Raw genomic sequence first — 22,388 nt, 5'->3', positions numbered from 1 at the left:
TCTTTCTGTGCTCTACAGAGAGAAGTTATAAGAAATCAAAAAAGCATAAGAAGAAAAGCAAAAAGAGGAGACATAAATCTGTAAGAAAGTTTCTATTTCTTAACAATTGCTAGGCTTTGATCTAGAAAGGATTCTTAGGGCCTCTCATCTAATTCTTTATAACCATTTAGCTTGGCACACAAGAACAGAATGTATAGGTCTTTTGCCTTAATCCTTCATTAAAATCACAAGCTTCAATCAAAAGACATACACCAGCTGTAGATGTATATTAGGTTTACACAGGAGTCTTTCAAAAACGTTAATGCTTGAGTCCTACCACAGGTGTATGCAATTAGATTGGCTGTTTTGTTTTTCCTGCTGCCCACTAATTCTTGCCCCAATCTAACACAGAACTTTTATCTAAGCACTAATGTTTTAAATAACTTGTCTTTTTGTAATAATTTTGATGAAGACTTATGCCCCTGTCAAACTTGTACATGACCTAGTGAGCAGCTTTGTTAGCCTTGTACATAGCTGTATACATAAACCATAGTTAAATTTGCTTGATGGAAAATGCACATGAGCTGAGGGTGCATCTTATTGGGGTTGTTGCTGGGCAGGGGGTGCCTGGATTCTAAAGAATAAGTAGTTACACTGTAGTTATTCTTACCCTGTACTTACACTATGATATAATCTGCTAGTGAGGCTTTTCATGGTGTTTGCCCTATCCAAATGTAATCCTTCCTACTGGAAACGCTGCTTCTAACTCTTTCCCATGACAATGGAGAAATTCAATCAAATCTCGGGTTCAAAGCGCGATATGGTGGCACCCACCTTTAATCCCAGCACTCAGAGGCAAATCAAGGCAGATCTCTCAGAGTTTGAGGACAGCCAGGGCTACACAAGGAAACCCTGTCTCAAAAAAACCTTAAAAACAAATAAAACTCTGGTGTTAACAAATTACATTTTACCTCTCTAAATACACCTAACCTAATAAGTGTGATATTCTCAAATATTGCCTACATAAATCTATTTTTAACAGAATGTTATCAAAATTCTGACACGTTCATTTTTATTTACATAGGATTCTCCAGAATCAGATACTGAACGAGAGAAGGATAAAAAAGATAAAGATCGGGAAAGCGAAAAAGAGAGAAGTAGACAGAGATCAGAGTCAAAACACAAATCACCTAAGAAAAAGACTGGAAAGGATTCTGTAAGTACTTTTAATTATGTGTTTCCTGTATGCACAAAAATGAAAGAAATGTTGTTTAAAACAGAATTGTTTAAAGAACAGGCTCTTTGTCTTGGGTCTGCTAACATTGAAGAAAGGATGAAATTCTCTTCACTGCTCCTCATGAGCGACCATCTATTTGAGTCTTTCAGATTTATATTTCTTAAGAAAGTTAACAGCACAAAATATTTTTTGCTTTAACCCAGAAAGAAAGATGTGGTCTGAATGGTGCAATACCACTAGGAAGTACATTGTGCACTTTGTCCTAGGTTTTCAAATTATCAGAGTTTCACTGTGTAGCCCTGGCTATCTTGGATCACAGAGATCTACTTGCCTCTGCCTGCTGAGTGCTGGGACTGAAGATGTGTGCAACTGTGCCTTGCCTTCTCCCTGTAAGATCTAGAAGGCTCAAATCAGAGTCCACAGTCATCTTGTTCATAACTCAATAATTTTCTACAATGTAATTTGATTATATCCAACACTTTTCATCAGCTCTTCCCAGATCTACCCCATTTTTTTTAAATCTTTTGAATGAATCTGTTACGACCTCCATAAAGAGTGACTTACTCTCTGTACTTCTTCTGTAGCAGTCGTTTAAACAAAACATCTTACAGGTGCGCTCCACTTTTCAAAGGGCGTATCTCAGAAATGATGCAGTATTAATCTTGTTTATTTAAATCTTTTCTGCTTATTTGCGCATAAGATTGCAAGTGTTTACCCAAAATCTCTTTAAAATTATCAAAGAACATACTGCCTAGGAAGTGAGCATCTGGCTTCCATTAAGTAGGATTGTTTCATATTTAATTGTGTGTAAGGAAAGAAACTAGTATATACAATTTTTCCTTGATTACACATTTTAGCATAAACTGAAGTAGTGCCATGTATAATCCCAGTCTTTGAATTTTTCTCTAATGAGATCCAAGGAATACTTAATAACCCATTTTTGGGCTTTGGAGTTTTAAAACCCTGTGAAATATGTTTAAGTGAATGAAACTCCATGTCTACTTTGAAATGTTTGTAGTTAATTTTTTTCTTAATATTTTCAGGGTTAACTTTAACTATAATTATGCTGAATGTCTTTGCAGGGTAACTGGGATACTTCTGGCAGCGAACTGAGTGAAGGGGAATTAGAAAAGCGCAGAAGAACACTTTTGGAGCAACTGGATGATGATCAATAAATTATACCAAATATATGTTTATAGTATGATTTAAAGTCTAATTCAGACCAGGGATTATTTTAAGTTCAATTTACAAAATAACACTGGGTTTTAATTGTGTCACAGGAAAAAAAGTGCATTTATGTATTGTTATTGTGGACTTTATAAAAGCAAAGGAAATTGAAAATAACTTGATTCTGTATCAAGAATCATATTTTCCTACAGTCATAACTGTCTTTCTGTGACCCTTTCCTAGGGCACTGCAGGATGGATTAAAAGTGGCAATTTACTGATAGCTGCAGACGTCTCTACTTTGTTCTAAGTCATGAGGTGATTTGATTTACTTTATAGAAGTTGGATTTTGACGATATAATGAACATTTTTTTTTTTATAATGTAGTACAAAAAAAGCACCAGCAACCCATGATTAGACTGCTTTTTTGTGCACTACTAAACTGGTTAAAGCCAACGTTATCTTTTATGGTGAGCTCTTAAGAAATGGGTGTTTTTGCTGGAAACTTGGTAGACCTTTACCTGGTGGTGCTAATGAGCACTGCTGTAATAAAGCCACCATTATTTTTTATGAAACATCTGAATACATTTTAAAAAAGGCTATGAGGGCATTATTTTGAGCATCTATTTTGAGGTGATGTTTTAAAATAGCTAACATCAAATCAAATTGTAAATTACTTTAAATATATTGCCTTAAGGACCTACTAAAGAATGTGCCACCGAACTTTTGAGTGATAGTTGAAATATCCTTGGGGGGGGGGGGAATCAATGTTGACTGAAACATTTTCTTTGAATTTTTAATCCAATCTTTCTCTTTCACTTTTTTTTAATTCCATTGAGGAGGTTGTAAAATGCCTTCCTTATTCACTGAGAAGTATTGAATCCATGGTACACAGTCTAAAACATTTCTGATTTCAATATTTTTGTACATTTTTATCTATTATTAAACCTTCTCTTATAGTGTGCACTAGTGTTTATTTCTACACGAACTACTCAGCGCTAAGGAAATTGTATGATCATTTACAAGATAATAAATCCCTGAAATTTTGTTTCATCCTTCCCATGGTAGCAATATTACTTTTCTTTTTTAATATTTATGAACATGAATTAGTGCATTTCAGGTCCTTAAAAGTGTTTTCATCTATAAATTTCCTATGGGATATTTTAGAAAAGCAATGGCTTAAAGATAGAATACTCTGTACGTGCTAACTTTGAAGGTTAGTAATGTCATTTATACTATTTTCCTTCAGTGCAGGAGGGTGTTTTTGTGTGTGTGTATGGTTTTTTGTTTTTGTTTGTTTTAGTATAATTTAGCACTTAGTCTTCTCTTTCATCTTAGGTGTTATCTTTGTTCTTTTCATTTGATCTCACTGAGATTGTCTCTTTCAAGCTGAGATTTAGATAAAACAAATTGTTTCATTAATTTAAGTGAGTTGGGACAGATCAGTACAACTATTTTTCCATCCTGTCCAGTGTTTTAATTAAATCTAGTGGCCACTCTTAAAAAACTCAAAAAAGGGAGATTCTTTGTTTCTAACCTTCTTGCCATGTCATTTTCTGTTGTGAAATAAGACATGACTTTGAATAAGATCACTATCTTTGAGAAAACGTTAAATAATCAGATTTCTTGCTTGAGTTTAGTCCTTCCTCCATTGTATGTTACTCAAAATACCTAAGTTTGGCAACAGAATTTCCTTGGATTTAATTTTCAGAGGTGACAGGTTAGCAATAGTCAAGATTGCTAATGAGTCTGAGCACCTGATGTGGAGGTCAGAGGTAGTCTTTAATCATGCATATGATATTGGAGGGAAACCTGTAATGTTTCACAAGCAAAATTAGAATCTGTAAAACTTGCTTTTAAAGTACAACCTTAAGTTTTTAATACATTTGAATAAAAAGCTATTGATGTGTTTTAGCATGTCCTCAAAATAGATTTCTGTATTTATAATTTCTTCAAATTTTCAGATCCCTATAAAACATTATAAATTGCAAAATATCCCTGCATTAACCTATGCAAACCAGACATAGCAAAAAAAGTGATTATCTTGATTAAACAGATTTTTAAAGGCAGTTCTTGTAAATATTACTGTGAACAGATCAATATCATAACAGAACCCTGTTGATTTAAATAGAAGTTTTATATCAGTGTACTGAATTTTTACTGTAGGAAACTGGAAATGTAATATCATTGCTATAAAATATGTAAATCAAGTCTATTCCATTGTCTTCTTTTAATTGTCCCATTAAACAACTTTAGTTGTTAGAAAAACTTAGTGTGAAGGTACTAAATCTTTGAATATTTTAAATCCAGTAGATCATGTTTCTAAATCTTAAATTTGGTAAGACATGATATATCTTTGAATACTTGTTCTTCTAGAATTGAATCTCACCTATTCAAATGGGGAAGCATTTAATTTGTTTATACATTTCAGTTATGACTAGGACTCTAATGTTGAGACCTTATTTTTCTCAGCATCACTATTAAGCTTGCTTAAAAAATTAATATTGGGCCGGGCGGTGGTGGCGCATGCCTTTAGTCCCAGCACTCGGGAGGCAGAGGTAGGCGGATCTCTGTGAGTTCGAGACCAGCCTGGTCTTCATCTTTTCGATTTTCTTAAGTGGGATCTGATGTTGAATAGCTATGAAATGAAAGAGGATGGTCCTAGAGTAAGGCAATCCATTTAGAGTGGTAATAGCAACTAACAAGTCTGTATGTGATTTTCTGTGAACTGTGTGTGGTGTCAGACTGTAGTGCACGGCTTTCACTCATTTCTATGCTTTACTAAGCATTTGCTGAATGTGCCTGCTTTTACTCCATGCTTAAAAGTTGATATGTATTCATTAGACATTTAGCATCCAGAAGAGAAAATTTGGATTCACGTTTTATGTAAGCATTCTAATCAGATAATACTTAGGGAAGAGTTATGAAGAATGACTTTAAGATTGTAGAATTTTAACTTAATTTTTAAAGTTTTAAAAACAATCTAGAAATCAAAACAAACTAGACTAATTCCTTAAATATATTTATATATAATATTAAATATAATTTTCTTTTGAAGAATCTCTTAAGTACCAGATAGATTTTTAATTGAACGCGCCTTTCTCCTCTAGATTAAACTATACTTGACTATTTACAAAAAGGGAAAGAAAAATAATGTTGTGGTTTTTTTTTTTTTTTTGTGGAACTATGAGAGGCTTATGTTTTCTGCTGATAACATATCCCAGGCTAACAATGGTTATTCTGTTTAGTTCATCATTTATTCTGATATCACTGGTAGTCACACAAATTCCTTACCTGGGATATATCTCTTAATTAGGACTGCACCTGGCGCATAGTAGGTACTTAACAAATGTGGCACATATATTCATATTAAAAGGCTTTAACAGGCATCATTGCAGTTAAACCATAAACTTAGAACTGATGCCTCATTCAAAACTTACAAAATAAGCCTAGCGACTATGACTTAGAAAGTGCCCAAAGCTTAATGAGAACATCAAATGCTGAATTATAAGGTGCAAACATTTTAGGGTGTCTATAAAGAGGATGAGTCCTGGTAACATAGCACTCCGTTTACAGGATCTCACCTCAGATTAATAATAAAAGGTGCCACATTCTTTTCTTAGCTATCCTCCATTTTAGCTTGTTTTTCTGCTCTAATTTCCTTAAAAAGATGCTATCCTTAACCCTGCTGTACTCACAGCTGCAATTGAGTGGATTGTAATTCAAGGTCATCTTCTGTAATTGATCTTTGACAGTGATTACCCTAGTGCAATTAATGTTTACATTTCAGAGAAACAGGCCAGCCCACAGCCCTGCTCTTCTGTCTGGGGTATGGAGCAGATCACAATCAAGCTAAGCCATTTTTTGATACTATGCTGTGATTGTTACTAGAATATCTATTTGTTACTGATATCTTTTTGTTTGTTTTTTTGATCCTGACTATTAACGTTTTGGGTAGGTGTTAGTCTGCTCGCCTTCCTCTACAACTGAACAGAGGACTTACTCAAAAAAGGTGAGTAATTGGGAAAAAGTTTCTCTTTTCTATGCAATCACCAGATTTTTACTTCTGTTTATATATTTTCTTGATGTAAAGGACCTCATAGCTTTAATAGTAGACCTTTTGTAAATAGAAAAATGGCATATTTTATTAAAAGTTGGATTTGTGTTGCCGTTTTTAAGTCTGCCCATAGCAGTTCTTTGCTGTGGGTTGAAGTGCCCACAACTCTTAGTGCAACGCTCACTTTACATAAAACGTTAAACCTTACTCTCCCCAAAAATCTATCAACACAACCTCATGCTGGTTCTTTCTTCAAGTCTTTCTTTAAATCCATCGAGAAAATGGATTCCAACAACTTTAAAGAGATGGAAAATGACTCCTGTATTTTACATTTGTATATCTAATAAAAACTAGAGTGAAAGCCAGGTGTGGTGGCCCACACCTTTAATCCCAGCACTCAGAAGGCAGAGCCAAGCAGATCTCCCAAGTTTGAGGTCAACCTTGTCTACAAAGCAAGTCCCAGGACAGCGAGATCTACACAGAGAAACCCTGTCTTGGGGGGGAGACAAGACCCAAAACAGAACAGAATTTTATCATATACTGAATAGACTAGCATTCTAAAAGTATTCATCTGCTATTGCAAATTTTGCTAATTCTGCAGGAATTACCCAATTTTACAAAATGTATGTTGAACACCAAAAGCAAAGTTAGCAACCAGATACTTGGTTACATTTGTGTCCAGTAGAAATTGACTCAAATGGGTCATGGCATTACATTGATTTGTGTGTGTCTGTTCATGAACACTGGGTGAAAGCATACTTAATTCTGAGTTAGAAGTAGAGCATTTGCCTAACATGTGGGCCTTGGTTACATCCCCAACAAAAACCAGTGATAACAAAATGCTCTAAATCTAACCAAATCTTTCTTTGAACTTTACTGCCATAGTTAAGATGTGTTAGCATTCTAAATGTGTGGAATGGTTAAGATATTTTAAAAATATTAACAGTATCCCACAGTCCTTTGACCATAGCATGTGGGAAACTGTATGAGAGGCTCATGTTCTCAGCCTGATGTACAACGTTATATTAAAGTAATAAAGCATATGAAGGAGTAGTTTTTCTAAATGTAAAACAATCAGTTTCTAAAGATGATTAAAGTCTATCAAAAAAGTCAAAAAAACACAATTCAAGAATTACTGCATATGACAGAATAGTAGTGTAAATAGTTTATTTGCTCAAATGGCATGAAAAGACCAGAAAAGTAACATGAATTGCTTTCATAAAACATTTCTAATATTGCTAAGAAGCAGGACCATTAATAGACAAAAGAATATGCCAACATTACTGTCCATTTTGCACTGGGAAATGATCAATTTTTAAGCAAATGCACACCTTTGGAAAACAGCTGCTTTATTTGATAAAATGTCTAATATTCTTATGATCAAATTAATAGTCATCAAAATGAATGTTGACTCAACAAAAAGACAACAATTTTGGCATGTTCTTTTAAAACTATACATTTATGAATGTGCCGGTGGGTGACAGTTTAAAGGGGTCTGTAAATAGGCATACTACTGTGAAATGTGGTAGCTGACTCTTAAAATGTCCTTGTAGTTAAATATATATATATATATATATTTAAAAAAACTATAAGTTAAAAGTAACATTCAGATTGTGTAGCATAGTCAGATGAGCATTTTTAAACAATATTTACAATATTACCCAGGGGCTTAGGTAGGAATTAAAGAGAAGTGTAAAAACCATAAAAAACTGCACCAATCTTATAGCAAAATATCTGTACATTTTAAAAGATCATATAACTACACATCCATGAAAAAGGGGACTTTCACCAAGGGGTTCACATGAACACAAGAAATTCAGTGGTTAAATACTATACAATAATTTTTACAATTAATATACTGATGTACCAACAAGGTAAGCCAGAAGCAGAATATGTATTATGGGATAGTACAAATTTAGCTTCAGTCCAGTCTTTCACTTTGGAATGGATCAAAATGCCTTGCCAGTGAAGAAGTAAAAATAAGTGACTTAACCACTTAATCCTATCAATATAATTTAAACTTAATGTGAATTTTCTACAGTCTAATTGGAAATTCTCATATGTGAGAAATACACAAAGCAGTTCAGCCTTGAAAACTCAATACAGCTGTATTGAGTTTACAAAAGGAAAAAAGACCTTTCGATTGTCAGAAGAGAAAAAGGCCAGGTTCAAACATTACACTAACATGTAATCTTGAATGCTTAGAGCTTGTGGTAAATTCTCCCTGACTAACAAGGCACCAATTTCTATTTTAAGGATTGACCCATAATGGTAATTTTAGTGCTACTTAATAAATATATTTGTGTTACTAAAAGCTGCCTCTAGCTCAAGAACAGTTTCTGCAATTAAGTCTTATACAATGTTTATGCCATCTTGCAGTCATACAAGTGAATGCCATTGTGCATGGTACCCTTGCACAGAAACAACATGAGACAAGACAGACTTCTCAGTAACACTGCAGTTGCATCCAGTTTGTACTTTGCTGGGGCCAAATGATAGGACATTATCCTGTGACAGTTTCCTTCTCCCGTGTTACAAGTCCTTAAAAATACAGTTGATGAGTATGGCTCGAGCACACAATTTCTTAGACTTCTCAGCAAAGGAAGCCCATAGCAGACACATCCCTGTTATTTACAAATTACCAAGAAACCAGGGTGGGTCATAAGGAACAATCACAATAGCAAATAATGAATTTAATAAGAAATTTACATTTTGGTTAAAAAACAGTAACATACTGATGTAAAAAGATTTAAGTCAAATTCTATTGCTTTGATTAATCTGAGCAAGTTATTTCCAATTTTAGGCACTTGTTAACAGGGGTTAAAAGGAAATTCCTATGTGTTTACTAAATCTGAGCCCTTAAGGAAATTTCAGCTGTATTGAAGGCTGCAGCTAAATGGTAGCACATAAAGTTCCCATCGGCAGTTTCATGTACACCCTCTCGTGAAGGCTATTCTTGGGGTCACATTGTTATTTCTGCACCACTAATGGAACGCAGGTTCTGATCATCGAAGCGCCGCCTCACACTTCGTCTCACCGCATCGGCTCGTCTGTACGGTTGGTTTCTAAGATCTGTAAAGAGGAAAATGCCAATGAAAGAACAGCAGCTTCAAATATGTCTTAGCAAGACAAAGCCAGTTGGCAGCCAGTCAAAGCAGCTTGAGGAGAGTCAACTAATAGGCCCTTAAAACCAAAGACATTTGCCTTTAGTATTTACAGTTTAAATAAGATGTAATACTGGTAGGATTCTGAGATTTAGAGATTTTCTATCATGGTCAATATCGCAGCTGGTTGAAGTGTTTCTGAGATCAGAAGCAACTATTCAACCTTCATGAGGATCTTAAATATCAAGAATGATTGCAATAACTCTACTATAAAACTCACAAATCAGACTGGTTTAAATTTGTAGTTTTGACAAATATGCCAGGAAGAACAGCAGAAACGGGTTCCGTTGTTTGCTTGGTAACTGAGAACAGGTTTTTATGAATTAAAATAATATCTCACTCCCTTATTAGTCTTTCCTGCCACCTATTATGTTTATGCTCAAATCAACAGGGAAAATGGGCCCTAGACCGAGTCTATTGCTAATGCAAGGCAGAATGCATGACATTTAAAAAGATAGCTATGAAGGAGTAAATGAAGCTAGTGCATTCTGGTTGAAAGAGACAGGGCTTTAGTGGGATGAAATGAAGTAACATGAATTTTAGGTAAGCACTCTTATGAAGGCATGCTTTCATGAATAAGGCTAGTCTAGCATGTAGCCTTTGATGAAGTGAAGACATGACAAAACAAAAAAGCAGGTTTTTAATAATTAATTAAAGGAAGAATTAACATTGTAGACACACTAGACCACATTCTATACTTATATGTAAACATTTCGACAAGGCAAAAATGAGTGGGACAGACCTATCCTCTTGGGTTTGTCCCCAATAGGCTTGTTAGCTTCTAAGTCTTAAGTCACTGCAGATTGTGGCCCTTCCCTATTCCCTTTCACTCTAACCAGTACATTCTAGTCCTGTCAAGGCCCTGTGGTTTGGGGATCCTCAGATCAATTATTTGTAAAATTCCTAATCTTTCAAAATCTGTAGATCATCTTCCCTGGCCAATAGCCCCCACTGTACCCATTCAAATTAAACTGTAGATTAAGACCAATCAACTATTTTGCCAAGTCATCACAAAAGAATGAGAAAGCCACACGATATTAATGTGAGGCACAAAGACTGGTCAGAGTCTCACCAGTATTACCCTTAACCATAAATAAAAACCATTGAACTGCATATAGAAAGGAGGAAGCTAAGTAAAAAGTGATGCTTGCCAGCTCTGTGTATCCTCCACCACCGGTGTGCTAGAAGAAATCCTTACCCTCGAGTGAACATTTGGAAATTTAGTGATATTATTCTTCTTTAAGGCTAAACAGAAAACAAAAAACACAAAATGATGGTTAAGTAAAAATGGGATGAAAACAGAAAGCAACTCAACTTAGTGTTTAACATTGCTGGGTATGTTAGCTAACAGAGGGCATGGGTTTTACTACAGGTTGTGTTAGGTAAAACAAGGGAAGAATGAGTGTCTTTCTACCCAGCCCTGACCACCTAGTTTCAAGCTGCTTTGAAGATTGGCTCCAGAAAGATATGTAGTCCAGCAGCAAACAGCCAAGCAGATGACAGTTTGGTTTGTTAATTAGCACTGGTAGGTAAGTACACTGGAGAGCAAGGCAACGACAGTGACATCTTTCGATTCAAAAACAAGCACATCTAGCAAATTCACAAAACATACCCAGTTCCATGTCAATCTCAGCACAGAAGACAATGGCTATTGACAATGGTACTATGTAAGCAGCTATGCATAAACATATCTTTGCTTCTTTTTAAATGTAAACACTAAGCTCAGGAAATTACTTGGACAAATCTTACACCTTTCCCATTTTCAAGTGCAATGACAAGTTTTCCAATAGTGAGTGTGCTATCTCTCTGCTGCCACTCTCTGGCTATGGCCTCATCACAAAAAAAGTACTCTGATTTGACATGGAACGGAGTTACCAATGAAGGGATACGAGGAAGACGGTAGGGAGCTATTTACTCTTTGCTTTATACCTCCTGTTTTGCATCTGCTGCAATAGGACATGACAGTGAATAGAGGCCACCTGCCCAGGTCAGAGTTGTTAGGTTGTGAGCTGCTGATGTCAGTGTTTAGAAGATTTTATGCCGAAAGGCTCCCCATCGTAAAGCTAATGTCGAGTTACAGCATACCTAGGATTATATAAAACACCCGAGAAAGGCCTAATTTGAAGCTACATAAATGTAGCTTTAGAACCTTTCTCGTTTTCATACATAGTATGAATGATTTGATTATCTTAGGGTGGGGGGGGCGGGAGCAATACGTGCCATGGTTCAGGTATGGAGGTCAGTGAACCATTTGCCAGAATTGGTTCTTTTCTTTCATCATGTGTGTATCGGGGCTCAGTCTTAGCAGTCAGGCTTTGTGGCAGGCATCATAACTCATGAAGCCATCTCATTGTTCCCTGCCTCTCATTTTTCTGACCACTTTTTTATGGAATATTTCATTACCATGTTAGCTCAGCATAAGGGTTGTGGTGTCTGTAAGCTTGTTAGGGCACAGTAAATACTCAGTAAACACTGACCTAGGTAGTTACTGCTTGTCATTTTGCATTCCAAATATTAACCCCAGCAAGTGGTTCTATTAACTGTCACTCACATTCATATCATTGCAAGAATGTGGTATATACATATACTGCAAGTGGCAGTGAATGTTTAGTAATGACAAACACAAACCATGCAGCATGAAGACAACACATGTAAAATGAAGACGATGGCATTCCATGCTAGCATTTGGTTGGTCCTAAGACACAGGGGCTTGGGGTGGAATAAAAGGTTTTTAAAAAAAAAAATCTATAGCAACCTTTTAATAGCATCAGTTGACAAAGACCAATAGTTTAGTAATGGTATTCCTCAGTGAGAACAGGTTCGCAGAAAAACCGAGACCCACGCTTGGCGGTGCGAGCAGTAAAGGGCACAGTCTTCAGCACTGCATTGAGAATAACAGCCAGACAGGAAATGAGAGTAAAAAGCCAGGGTCTGTTGCATTAGTACATGGTTAGTGTGAGAGGAAAGATGAGCAAGAAGGCAGTATGTATTCCAGTTCACTAAAGTCTAGAAGGAAATCGGGAACCTGAAGGTGAGGAAGCAGGAAGTGAAAAATGTTCCAAGGCAAAACTCTTCTGGGATACAGACAAATACCAGACATGTGGCTCATTTTTAGGTAAGGTGGGGGACATTTTGGTTCTTTTTGTTCTTGAGGCAGGATTTGAAACTCATTCTAGTCAAGGATGGTCTTGGCCTCCTAATCTTCCTTCCTCCAGCCCCCTAAATACTATGATTGCAGGCAGCCTATGTCCTGAGTTCTTACTGTGTAAAGTTGGATGCTTCCCTAGTCTCAATTAAGCTTGCAGTGGCACTCGGGTATTTACCTTGATTGGACATCCATCCACTCCTACTCTTGCAGAGTAGAGCTTCCCCCATTGCAAAGGAGACAGGGGTGCCCTACAAGGGGTATTCGGCAAGCAAGCAACTAAATACGGCATGCTGACACAAATACATGTGTATGTACACTGAGAACAGACTGCCATTTCTACTAGTCACTCGTGCTTTAATAACAGGCAAGGAATTCTTTATTGCTTTAAAAATCTAATCTACATATTTACTTGATTTCCCTATGTTTAAGATGGTCAAAATTCTGTGGTTTAGCTGGGCGGTGGTGGCACACGCCTTTAATCCCAGCACTCAGGAGGCAGAGGCAGGCAGATCTCTGTGAGTTTGAGGCCAGCCTGGTCTATAAGAGCTAGTTCCAGGGCAGTCATGACTGTTACACAGAAAAACCCTTTCTCGAAAAAAACAACAACAAAAAAAAATCTGTAGTTGGTTTTTCGAAACTTGACATGCCTATTCACAATGCTGAGTAAGCTAAAAGAAAACTCAAGGGATTATACTTCTGAAAAACTAGAATTTGGGAAATACATTTAATAATAAGAAATTGTTTAGTTATGTGTATGCTTAAAATGCAATGTGGTTATATTTTGGCTTTGTTTTTAAAAGGTGTAATATTTCCAAATGAAATTATAGTTATGGGAAATGCCTGAAAAAGACCCAGTGATTATATCCTAAGGATAGCATGTACATGCAACAAGACTGATCGGTCACAGTTTACTGTTGAGGTGTATGAGGAACACCTGGACATATATCATACGACTGTCTACACTTTAACATATTTTTAAACCTTACCATATGAGCAAAATGCTGTAAGTATCTTAGCTGATAAACAGCATTCATATGCAAATGAAACTGAAGAGAAATCTCTTACTGCCACTGCTAAGCAGGCCAGTGGCCTAAGTATGCTGGTCAGTAAGAGGCTGTATGAAACCCTGGAGAACTGATTCAAAGAGAAAACATGAAGCTAGAAAAAAACTCAAACTAGATTAGCTGAGAGCAGTCCTCAGTTCTAAGCTAGAACCCCATGGATACATCCAAACAACTTCCTTTTCGCCTTGTTACTTTAAATTAGTAAACAGGTTTTTAAAGAACATGCCAAAAAAAAACCCTACATTGCCTGCTGGTACAGACAATGGATTCTCCTACAGTATTCCTATTAGCCAAGCACATGGAACTGGCCACAAGGTGGAAAATGGCAAAGGATGTCAAATCAAAGCCAGTGGGAATCTGTTAGGGAAGATGACTTACGGGTCCCACAGGTACAGAAGCGCCAAGATTGTTCAGAGTGTTGGACAAAAATGTATATCAAACTCTAATTTACATCCTACTGCATAACTCTAAACCTCATTAACACACAGCTTGCCAACTGTGAACAAAGGAGCTACAGTCTTTGTATGTGGTTCTACTTATGTGAGCAGTGTAATCACGACAGACCACAAAGACGAAACACCCTTTACCTGTGATAATGTCTTCAATGGCACCATCTTTTCCCTCATATACATGTCGGTTATCTTTAACTTGTCGCCTTCTTAATTCCGCAATTAACTCTTGCTGCTGCCTCTTTGATTTATGGGAAGGAGACTGAGAAGAAAAGCAGAGACTGATGACACTCCAATACCCATCTAGACTTCAGTTTTATATTGAACACCAATAGCTTTGGAATTACAGGCACCATTTATATATCAGTGTTAGGGATAAAACTCAGGTCCTGACGCATGTAAGCCAAGTTTTTTATTGCCTGAGCTCTCTCCTTGGTTTGATGTAGGCTAGGTTCTGTGGCCACAGAGATAGCTGATAATAGTCACAGACTTTTCTAACTTTGTGGCAAAAACCTGCCTTCCTTTATGGAATACTTCCTTTCCAATGCTCCTAGCAAAGACGGTATTAATAAAGGTCAGTACCCATGGACACCATGGAGCATTTCCTGATTTAAAACCCTGATTATCAGATAATCTTGTATGGCTTCTCTGAATATATAACTAAATTCTGTTTTTTTTTTAAAGATTTATTTATTTATTACGTATACAACATTCTGCCTCTATGTATGCCCACACGCCAGAGGAGGGCGCCAGATCTCATTACAGATGGTTGTGAGCTACCATGTGGTTGCTGGGAATTGAACTCAGGACTTCTGGAAGAGCAGCCTATGCTCTTAACCACTGAGCCATCTCTCCAACCCCTATAACTAAATTCTTGATCTCTATAAACTTGGAGATGCTTCACAGATACCCCTTTCATTCCAGAAGTAGTTGAACAAAGTAACAAAAGAAAAAAAATTTCTACATGCCAGTAAAAAGCGGAGATCAGGATTTTAGAGAGGCGAACTCATCATAGCCCTCTCTACTTTTGCTTCATTCAGGCCCATCTTAGAAGCAGACACTTCTTACCTTTGGGTCCTGCTGTTCCATCAAGGCTTCTTGCTCCAACAGTTTCTCCATAAGAGCTTGTTCCTGCTTTTTCCTCAGCTCATTTTCCTCTTCTGCTTGCTGGGGAAATACAAATTTAAAATAGAGACTGACAATCACAAAAATAGAAATAATGACAGTTAAGGTTTCTTAAAGCCATTTCAACAATCCATAGTGCTTTGGGAACAGAGAGATCCTTCATTCCACTCCAATTCTGTGTTTCACTGTCTGCATATGACAAGTCTTCAGACTGACAGCTGAGCTGCACCTCAACTAGAAGAACTTTCTTGATGTTCCCTGTCCTGTACAACTAGTTTCTGAGCCCTATCCCTCTGGACACAGCATTCAATGATTTTCAAGTGAGTCTCAATTTCTTCTAGAATCTGCCTACTTAGTAACAGCTTCTCTAAAAGAAGGATCCAAGACTGATCTATTTTTTGCTGGAAAAAAAAAACAAAAAACATTTTGCTGGACTAATCTCCCATAAGGGCCATACCATAATGGGATTCTTGCTTCTCACTACAACTCTCCAGATGAGTCAGAATGACTGATGTGAAGAGGAGAGAGAATGGATTCAGCTCTCTTGAAGTCTTCCTGCCCAAAAGTCTTCTGTTGAGCTATAAACTGTCAGAAAGGTCATCTGTTTGGTTTAGGGATCAAGTATAATTGACAAGTTCCATTCTATCAGTAAGGTTTGCATTTTGATGTCTATTTCTCTCTTTTAAAACAAAGTCTTATCTATTCTTTGACGTGTGTGTGTGTGTGTGTGTTGTGTGTGTGTGTGTGTGCGCGCGCGCGTGTGTTTCTGTCTGTCATGCTTCCTTTTGGCTCATAGGAAGGGGAAAAAAGGGCAGTGTTAACTTCCCAGTCTCACTGAATTTTCCATAGTTGCACCATGGTGAGCACCAGGCGAGAATGTTGTTCAGTGTCTGTAGAGCAAGGAAAGCATTCTGTAACATGACTATCCATCCTTAGCTCACAGCTAGGAGACTGCAAGGAGAAACTGTAAGGCAGAGGAGCGCATGTGTAAACAAGCTTGACCACAACATCCCACACATCACTGAGGACAGAGCAGCTTCTTTCTGCCTTTGTTCCATACATGTCCCAAATGAAGCCTTTGAGAGCAATCCCAGCACTGCCCATGTTTATAATTTTTACATACTATTTCTCTTCCGACCTTAGGCTTAGAAATTTCTATCTGAAGAAATGTGTTTATAACACCTCACAGGAGCCTCCAGGGACATCTCTGCAGCTCTTCAGTATGGCCAGACCCCCAGGGGACCACAGAGTACCAGTTAACAGCAGCTGGAGGGCAATGGCCTTCCTCCCATCCCATGCCTTGTGCATCCTTATGCTAAGGAGACTTTCCTTACATTCTCAGCTACCAGACTGACCATGATTAAAGGAAGTAACAAAATAATCTTAGAGTGATAGGCCTGGGGGTGAGGGATCTCCAAAGCCATTAATTAGTCTCCACTCATTTTACAAAAACACTTCTCACATCTCCCATAGGTTTTTTTTTTTTCACAAAGGTATACATAAACTGCTCAAATCCTTTCTTTGAAATATTTTTCTTAATCCTACCAACATAACCAGTGTTAAACACAGAGAACTCCAGGGAATAGGGACTATTCTCAATATCTGGGTTCCACATTCAGAGTTTATTGTTTGGTTGCTGTGAAGAGACACTATGACCAAGGCAACTCATAAAAGAAAGCATTTAATTGGGGACTTTCAGAGGTTTAGTCCAATTTCCTTATGGTGAGGAAAATGGCAGCACACGGACAAATGCCAGAGTAGTGTTTGAGGCCTTTTTATCCTGAAGCAGAAGCAGAGAGAAAGAAAATCTGGGCCTAGTGTGGGCTTTTGAAACCTCAAGGCCAGCCCATATTGACACACTTCCGCCATCAAGGCCCCACCTCCTAGCTTTTTCCTGACAGCTTAATCAATTGGCGACCAAGCATAGAAATACATGAGCCCATGGGGGCTGTTATTCAAACCAACATAGGAAGGATTGGGATATGTGACCTTGGAGGAGGTATGTCACTGGGCTTTGAGGTTTCTAAGGATCATTCCCAGTGTGCTCTCTGCCTATTGGTTTGTATATCTAGATAGGAGCTCTCAGCTGGTGCTCGAGCCTCCTGCCACCATGCCTTCTTTCTGTCATCATAAACTCCGGAACAATCAGACCAATTAAACTCTTTTATAAGTTGCCTTGGTCATGGTGTTTTATCACAGCAATGGAAAAGAAACTAATACACTTGGTGCATATATTACAACTAATTTAGAGACAAAATATACAGGAAGATATGCACAGGTTACATGCAAATAAGCCCTACATCATTTTTTTTTTTGAAGACAGGGTTTCTCTGTGGTTTTGGAGCCTGTCCTGGAACTAGCTCTTGTAGACCAGGCTGGTCTCGAACTCACAGAGATCCGCCTGCCTCTGCCTCCCAAGTGATGGGATTAAAGGCGTGCGCCACCACCGCCCGGCCAGCCCTACATCATTTTATGTGAGAGAACTAAATATCACTGGAAGCAGACATCACCACACTGCTGAAACCAAACCTACAGGTACTACAAAACCACAATGCTTCCTAAGTGATGAGTTTCTAAAGTCTTCCTTGCTATTCTTTCCCAAAAGGGAAAATCTTGGGAAATACTTTTTCTAGTCACGTGATTTTCCCAACATCATGTCCAAGGATGGGTCCAGATTTTAAAAGAGCCAAAGCTGAAGTCCTGTATAGCACCATCTTTTACTCCATAATATTGAATGCTAGTCTAAGAAACCCCACCACTCAAATCAGGTCTATAAACAGCACATAGGATCTCCCTGACTTTAGTTACAGCATGTCCTACTGACATGCTCTGGTTCATATAGAAGTTATTTGAATTCTCTATGCCCTTCACCTTGTCTGTATGGGTCAACAGTCAATACTGGACAACATGGATGAATGGGGCATCTCCCCTGCTCCAAGCAGGTAACCGGTTGCCTTGTCTTTTTTGCTGAGAACCAGACATGGCTTCATGGAAAAATGAACTATCATGGGATAAGGGCCCTAAAAGCTCTCAGCCTCAGCAGGGCCAGAGTGATCACCCATATCTGCCCCAAGACCAAAGAGGCCTCTGCAGAGGAGCCAGGCTACATTTCTGGAGGAGGACACCTACTGGGAAAGTGGGCAGGGCTATGGGTGCTCTCCAACTTACCTTGTAGGCTTTCACAAACCGAACAAAGACAGGGAAGAACACGGAGGGTGGTGTTGTCTTGGGGTTTTCCCCAAAATACTTCACCACATCATCAAAGGCATCCTGGGAAGAAACACACTTTCCTTGAATCAAGACATTAGTTCTGTTACCAGGACTAGAAGCTCTGGGGTAGATAAGTAAAACAAAGATGCTTGCCTTGGAGTCTGCCCCCGTGGGCACAGAAAACATTACCTGTAATGCTTCACTAAAGGCAGTCAGGAAAGTACAACTGCTGGACATAGAAACTCATCTCTAAGAAATTCTCTTTCTTCACTAAGTCCATTAACTCCCCCACACTACACACACGCACACACAAAGAGCTATTTCTTTTATAAGTTTCCTATGGTCAAGACCCAACTCCTTAAACCACAAGGGCAGGAAGGATCTTGGAAGCAACTCTGGCTCTAAATCCCAAAGCTTTGGTTCATACTCCTTGCAATATCCTCACAGAAAAGGACAGTGTCTTCTGTGATCTACCTCAGCGCCCAGATCTATCATAATCTACCTCCGGTTCCCCACACGCCACCTCATTCTCTTTGCTAACACGAACTGTACTCCCTTCTTTGCTTGCTCGTATATCAGAGGTCCTGGGGTGATAGAGCAGTATGAAGTCTAAGACCTACAGAACCTTATACTCCAGGGACCTTTCTTTGGGAGCCCAGGCCTGATGTTACAGAACTGAGTGCAAACAGATCTACGCTGGAAGGAATTTGGGAACACAAGAGAAGGGACAAACAGGGATTCTACAGAATAGCACATCCAAAGCCACAGAGAAACCCTGTCTCGAAAAACCAAAAAAAAAAAAAAAAAAAAAAAAAAACCAGAATAGCACAAAAGGGTGCACTTGGAAAAGGTACTTTCAAAGACAACAGGGGAAAACTAAACAGTAACTACATAAGAAATTGACCTAGTAACATTATTCTCCCAGCCCAGAGCCTATGCCTCAGACTGAAGGAGTTCACTCTCATGAGCTACCTGAGCAATCTTAGCATCGTCCTGCAGCTTCTTCAGCTTGCCCTCGTTGTGAAGAATGAACTCTTTCAGTAGCGTGTTGTGGTCATGCATGGTATACTCCCTTTTGGTTAAATCCATTCCCCTCTGCAGCTCCCTGACATCCAGCAGGACATTTTCCAGGGAGACTGATGGAGAGAAAGCATCGAATCAGGATCACATCAGGAGAGGCAGTTCAGCTGCTAAGCCAAGTTCTCGGGACTCTGTTTTACTCAGGACCCTTAGAGCGAATTCCCACCTTTAGTCACAGATAGCCTTTAATATCAATAATTCATGAAACGCCACTATCAAATACTACAATAAATTCTTCATATGCACTAATCCTACTCTTCTAGTAATATACTTTGCTAATGAGGAAAGGCAACATAAAGAGGTTCTGTGGTCTGCCATGAGTCACACCGTTCACAGACAGCAGACGGGATGGGGAAACAATCCCAGAGTCCACTTTTTGCGCTGGAGACCAAGGTTCCGCTGCATCCAGCCTATTGGTTTAGTTGTAGATTCAAACAAGCCCAAGCCTCTTACTTACTCTGGATGCTATTGCACTCCTGTAACTTTCCAGCAGAGGGTAGAATTCTACCGGCTGAACTTCAGTTGTATAGCCCACTAAGAACTAAGGCAACGTTAGCTTTTTGTTAAGCCTTTCTTGCGTCAAAGAATTTGGGGTGAACCTTGCAATAGTGCTACCACCCAGAGCAGGCACACTCCTGGACTCTTATGAGCCACGCTCCCCAGAGAAGTTGGTCCCAGTTTTGTTTTGCTTGTTATTCATCTCTGCTCATGGATGGATTACAAATCAATGGGGTATGTTCTCCCCTTATTAGACCTGTACTGCTTTATTCCCAGGGCTTCCCCCAGGTTTTACCCCTAATACTTCTGACAGTACCAACTACAGAGAACACACTTAAAACTCCTGATAAACAAAGGAGCAGCCCTACCTACATTAAGAGCATGTGTCAATCAGCCTGGGCACCATGGACACCAATTCATCCAGTGAGCATATCAGTCTCTGTATTTTTTTCCCCCACAGGCTTTTAAATTCAAAGGGAAATTTCCTGGTCAAACCATCTGTGCTGCTACTTAAGAAGGTAGCCTTGCTATTTTGGTTTCCTTAATTGAGATTATACTTAATAACCTTGATTTAGGCAAAGGAAACCCATTCCATTCTGCTAGCTACATAAGTAAGCCCATGATGTGTCTTGTCTATTCCAGCCTGTCTGTAGCCACAAAACCATTTCTTCCTGCAGTTCAGACTCTATAGCTCATCATCGTATCTTATCCAATAGCAAGGGAATAGAAAGAATGATGGGCAGGCAATGGGTAAGGCATATCTCAAAGACCTGGATCTTTAGAGAGAAGGACGCTGACAGAAATTACCTACTGGACTACATTCACCTGCTCAGGAGTGGGTGGCACCCTTACAACACATTCCAGCCCAGGAGGGCTGCCATACTGACCCTGCTTCCTGCGTTTTATCAAGGACTGACTCCCTCATAACTATGATATTAAACATCTCAAGGTAACACTGACAGCTGAAATTAAAAGTACCTGCAGCAGCCTTTTCCACATAATGAAGCTCGTTATAAAACAGAGTAACTTGCTGATACTTTTCTTTTACCACATTTGATATATAGTGCAACAGTGTTTGTTTCCGGTCTGTTGATTTTGTATCCAAGAGCTGGAAACAAAAGGAGAAATGGGTTAGGTGCAAGAGCAAGGTGCAGGTGACCATAGTAAATAACCGAGTAAAACTGCAAAAAGCATTCCCAGCGGAGCCTCAAGATTCAATGGATTTCATGCTCATACAGCCTGTGAATGTCCTGACCAAGTATGTGCTAGGTGCCAGAGTAGACTGAGCTAGGAATACTTCAGATTTTCATCTTTCTTTCAAGAATTCTCCAAAGCCCTGCATCCGCCATCCATCTGCCTCCCTTCGCTCAGTGGGAAAAGACTCATCCAGGTGTTACTGCTTCCGGACATGAAGAAGCAGAACAGAGATGAATGTGTCGGTGGCTCCACCCTTCTTCCCCAGCTCTGAGGACCCAAAGAGAGACAGCTGGCTCTGTGTCTGGGTATTCTGAATCTGTGACCTTACCAACCTCAGACAGAAAATGTTAAGGAAAGACCTTCCTCTGCACTGATTTGATTTTTGTTTCTTGTAACTATTTGATACATAATAACGCGAAACAACTGCCTGCAATCAGAGCACTAGGCATTATAAATAAACTCAGTATGATTTAAAAGGTAGGGGGACATGCTTAGGTTAAAGCCATACATTACACTGTTTTTTAGAAAGGACTTGAGAATCTGAGATGTTTGGTATCCTAGAAGGTCCTGGAACAAATCCCACACATTGATCAGATTGTGATGGGGGTATTAAATCATTAAATCAATACTGACATGACACTATCAATTAACCATGTCTTCCTTGACTTGGAAGCCACAGTAGATCTGCACAGTCTGAAGAGGATGCCATGGAAGATGACTTTACAAAGGACTGTACTTTGTCCATACAGAAAAAAAGAAATTAAATATGTGCAACTATGCTGGGAGCCGATTTGAATAGCTGCCATTACAAGATGGCATTTGGCCCCAGCCTCGCTTGATAGATAACTCCATTTTAGGGTTGCAGTTCTTCCACCAGAAAACAGGGTGAGTTGTTGTGATCTAGCTGCCCACACTTCCCCTGACCGGCAGGGGAACATCCTGGTCTGTAACTGACAGGGATGTTCCCCTGCTTTCTTTCCTGCCGGTGGGTCTCCAGAAAAGCAGTTAAAGTAT

At 38.7% G+C, this 22,388-nt stretch overlaps 2 protein-coding genes across 12 annotated transcripts in view; one reads left to right on the top strand and one right to left on the bottom strand.

The window, feature by feature from the left end:
* Positions 1 to 3,440, top strand: part of Prpf40a (pre-mRNA processing factor 40 homolog A) — a 41,718-nt gene extending 38,278 nt beyond the window's left edge. For all 9 annotated transcript variants that reach the window (XM_013345966.2, XM_026777940.1, XM_026777936.1 and 6 more), the window contains 3 exons: positions 19 to 80; positions 1,064 to 1,195; positions 2,299 to 3,440. In XM_013345966.2, the coding sequence (XP_013201420.2) occupies positions 19 to 80; positions 1,064 to 1,195; positions 2,299 to 2,391 (287 nt within the window). In that variant the 3' untranslated portion in view covers positions 2,392 to 3,440. The remainder of the gene's footprint in view (positions 1 to 18; positions 81 to 1,063; positions 1,196 to 2,298) is intronic.
* A 4,155-nt stretch (positions 3,441 to 7,595) lies between these two features.
* Fmnl2 (formin like 2) overlaps positions 7,596 to 22,388 on the bottom strand; it is a 254,474-nt gene continuing 239,681 nt past the window's right edge. The window contains exons 21-27 of one of the 3 annotated variants that reach the window (XM_026778860.1): positions 21,156 to 21,285; positions 19,572 to 19,735; positions 18,558 to 18,659; positions 15,333 to 15,431; positions 14,403 to 14,526; positions 10,802 to 10,848; positions 7,596 to 9,511 (exon numbers count right to left, since the gene is read on the bottom strand). In XM_026778860.1, coding sequence (XP_026634661.1) covers positions 9,473 to 9,511; positions 10,802 to 10,848; positions 14,403 to 14,526; positions 15,333 to 15,431; positions 18,558 to 18,659; positions 19,572 to 19,735; positions 21,156 to 21,285 — 705 coding nt within the window. In that variant the 3' untranslated portion in view covers positions 7,596 to 9,472. Of the gene's footprint in view, positions 9,512 to 10,754; positions 10,849 to 14,402; positions 14,527 to 15,332; positions 15,432 to 18,557; positions 18,660 to 19,571; positions 19,736 to 21,155; positions 21,286 to 22,388 lie in introns of all 3 variants that reach the window. The other 2 variants (XM_026778859.1, XM_026778861.1) reach the window with 2 other exon arrangements.

This window comes from Microtus ochrogaster, chromosome 4 (assembly GCF_000317375.1).
Source record: "Microtus ochrogaster isolate Prairie Vole_2 chromosome 4, MicOch1.0, whole genome shotgun sequence".
Taxonomy (NCBI): Eukaryota; Metazoa; Chordata; class Mammalia; order Rodentia; family Cricetidae; genus Microtus; species Microtus ochrogaster.
This window is presented reverse-complemented; position numbering and strand designations above follow the sequence as displayed.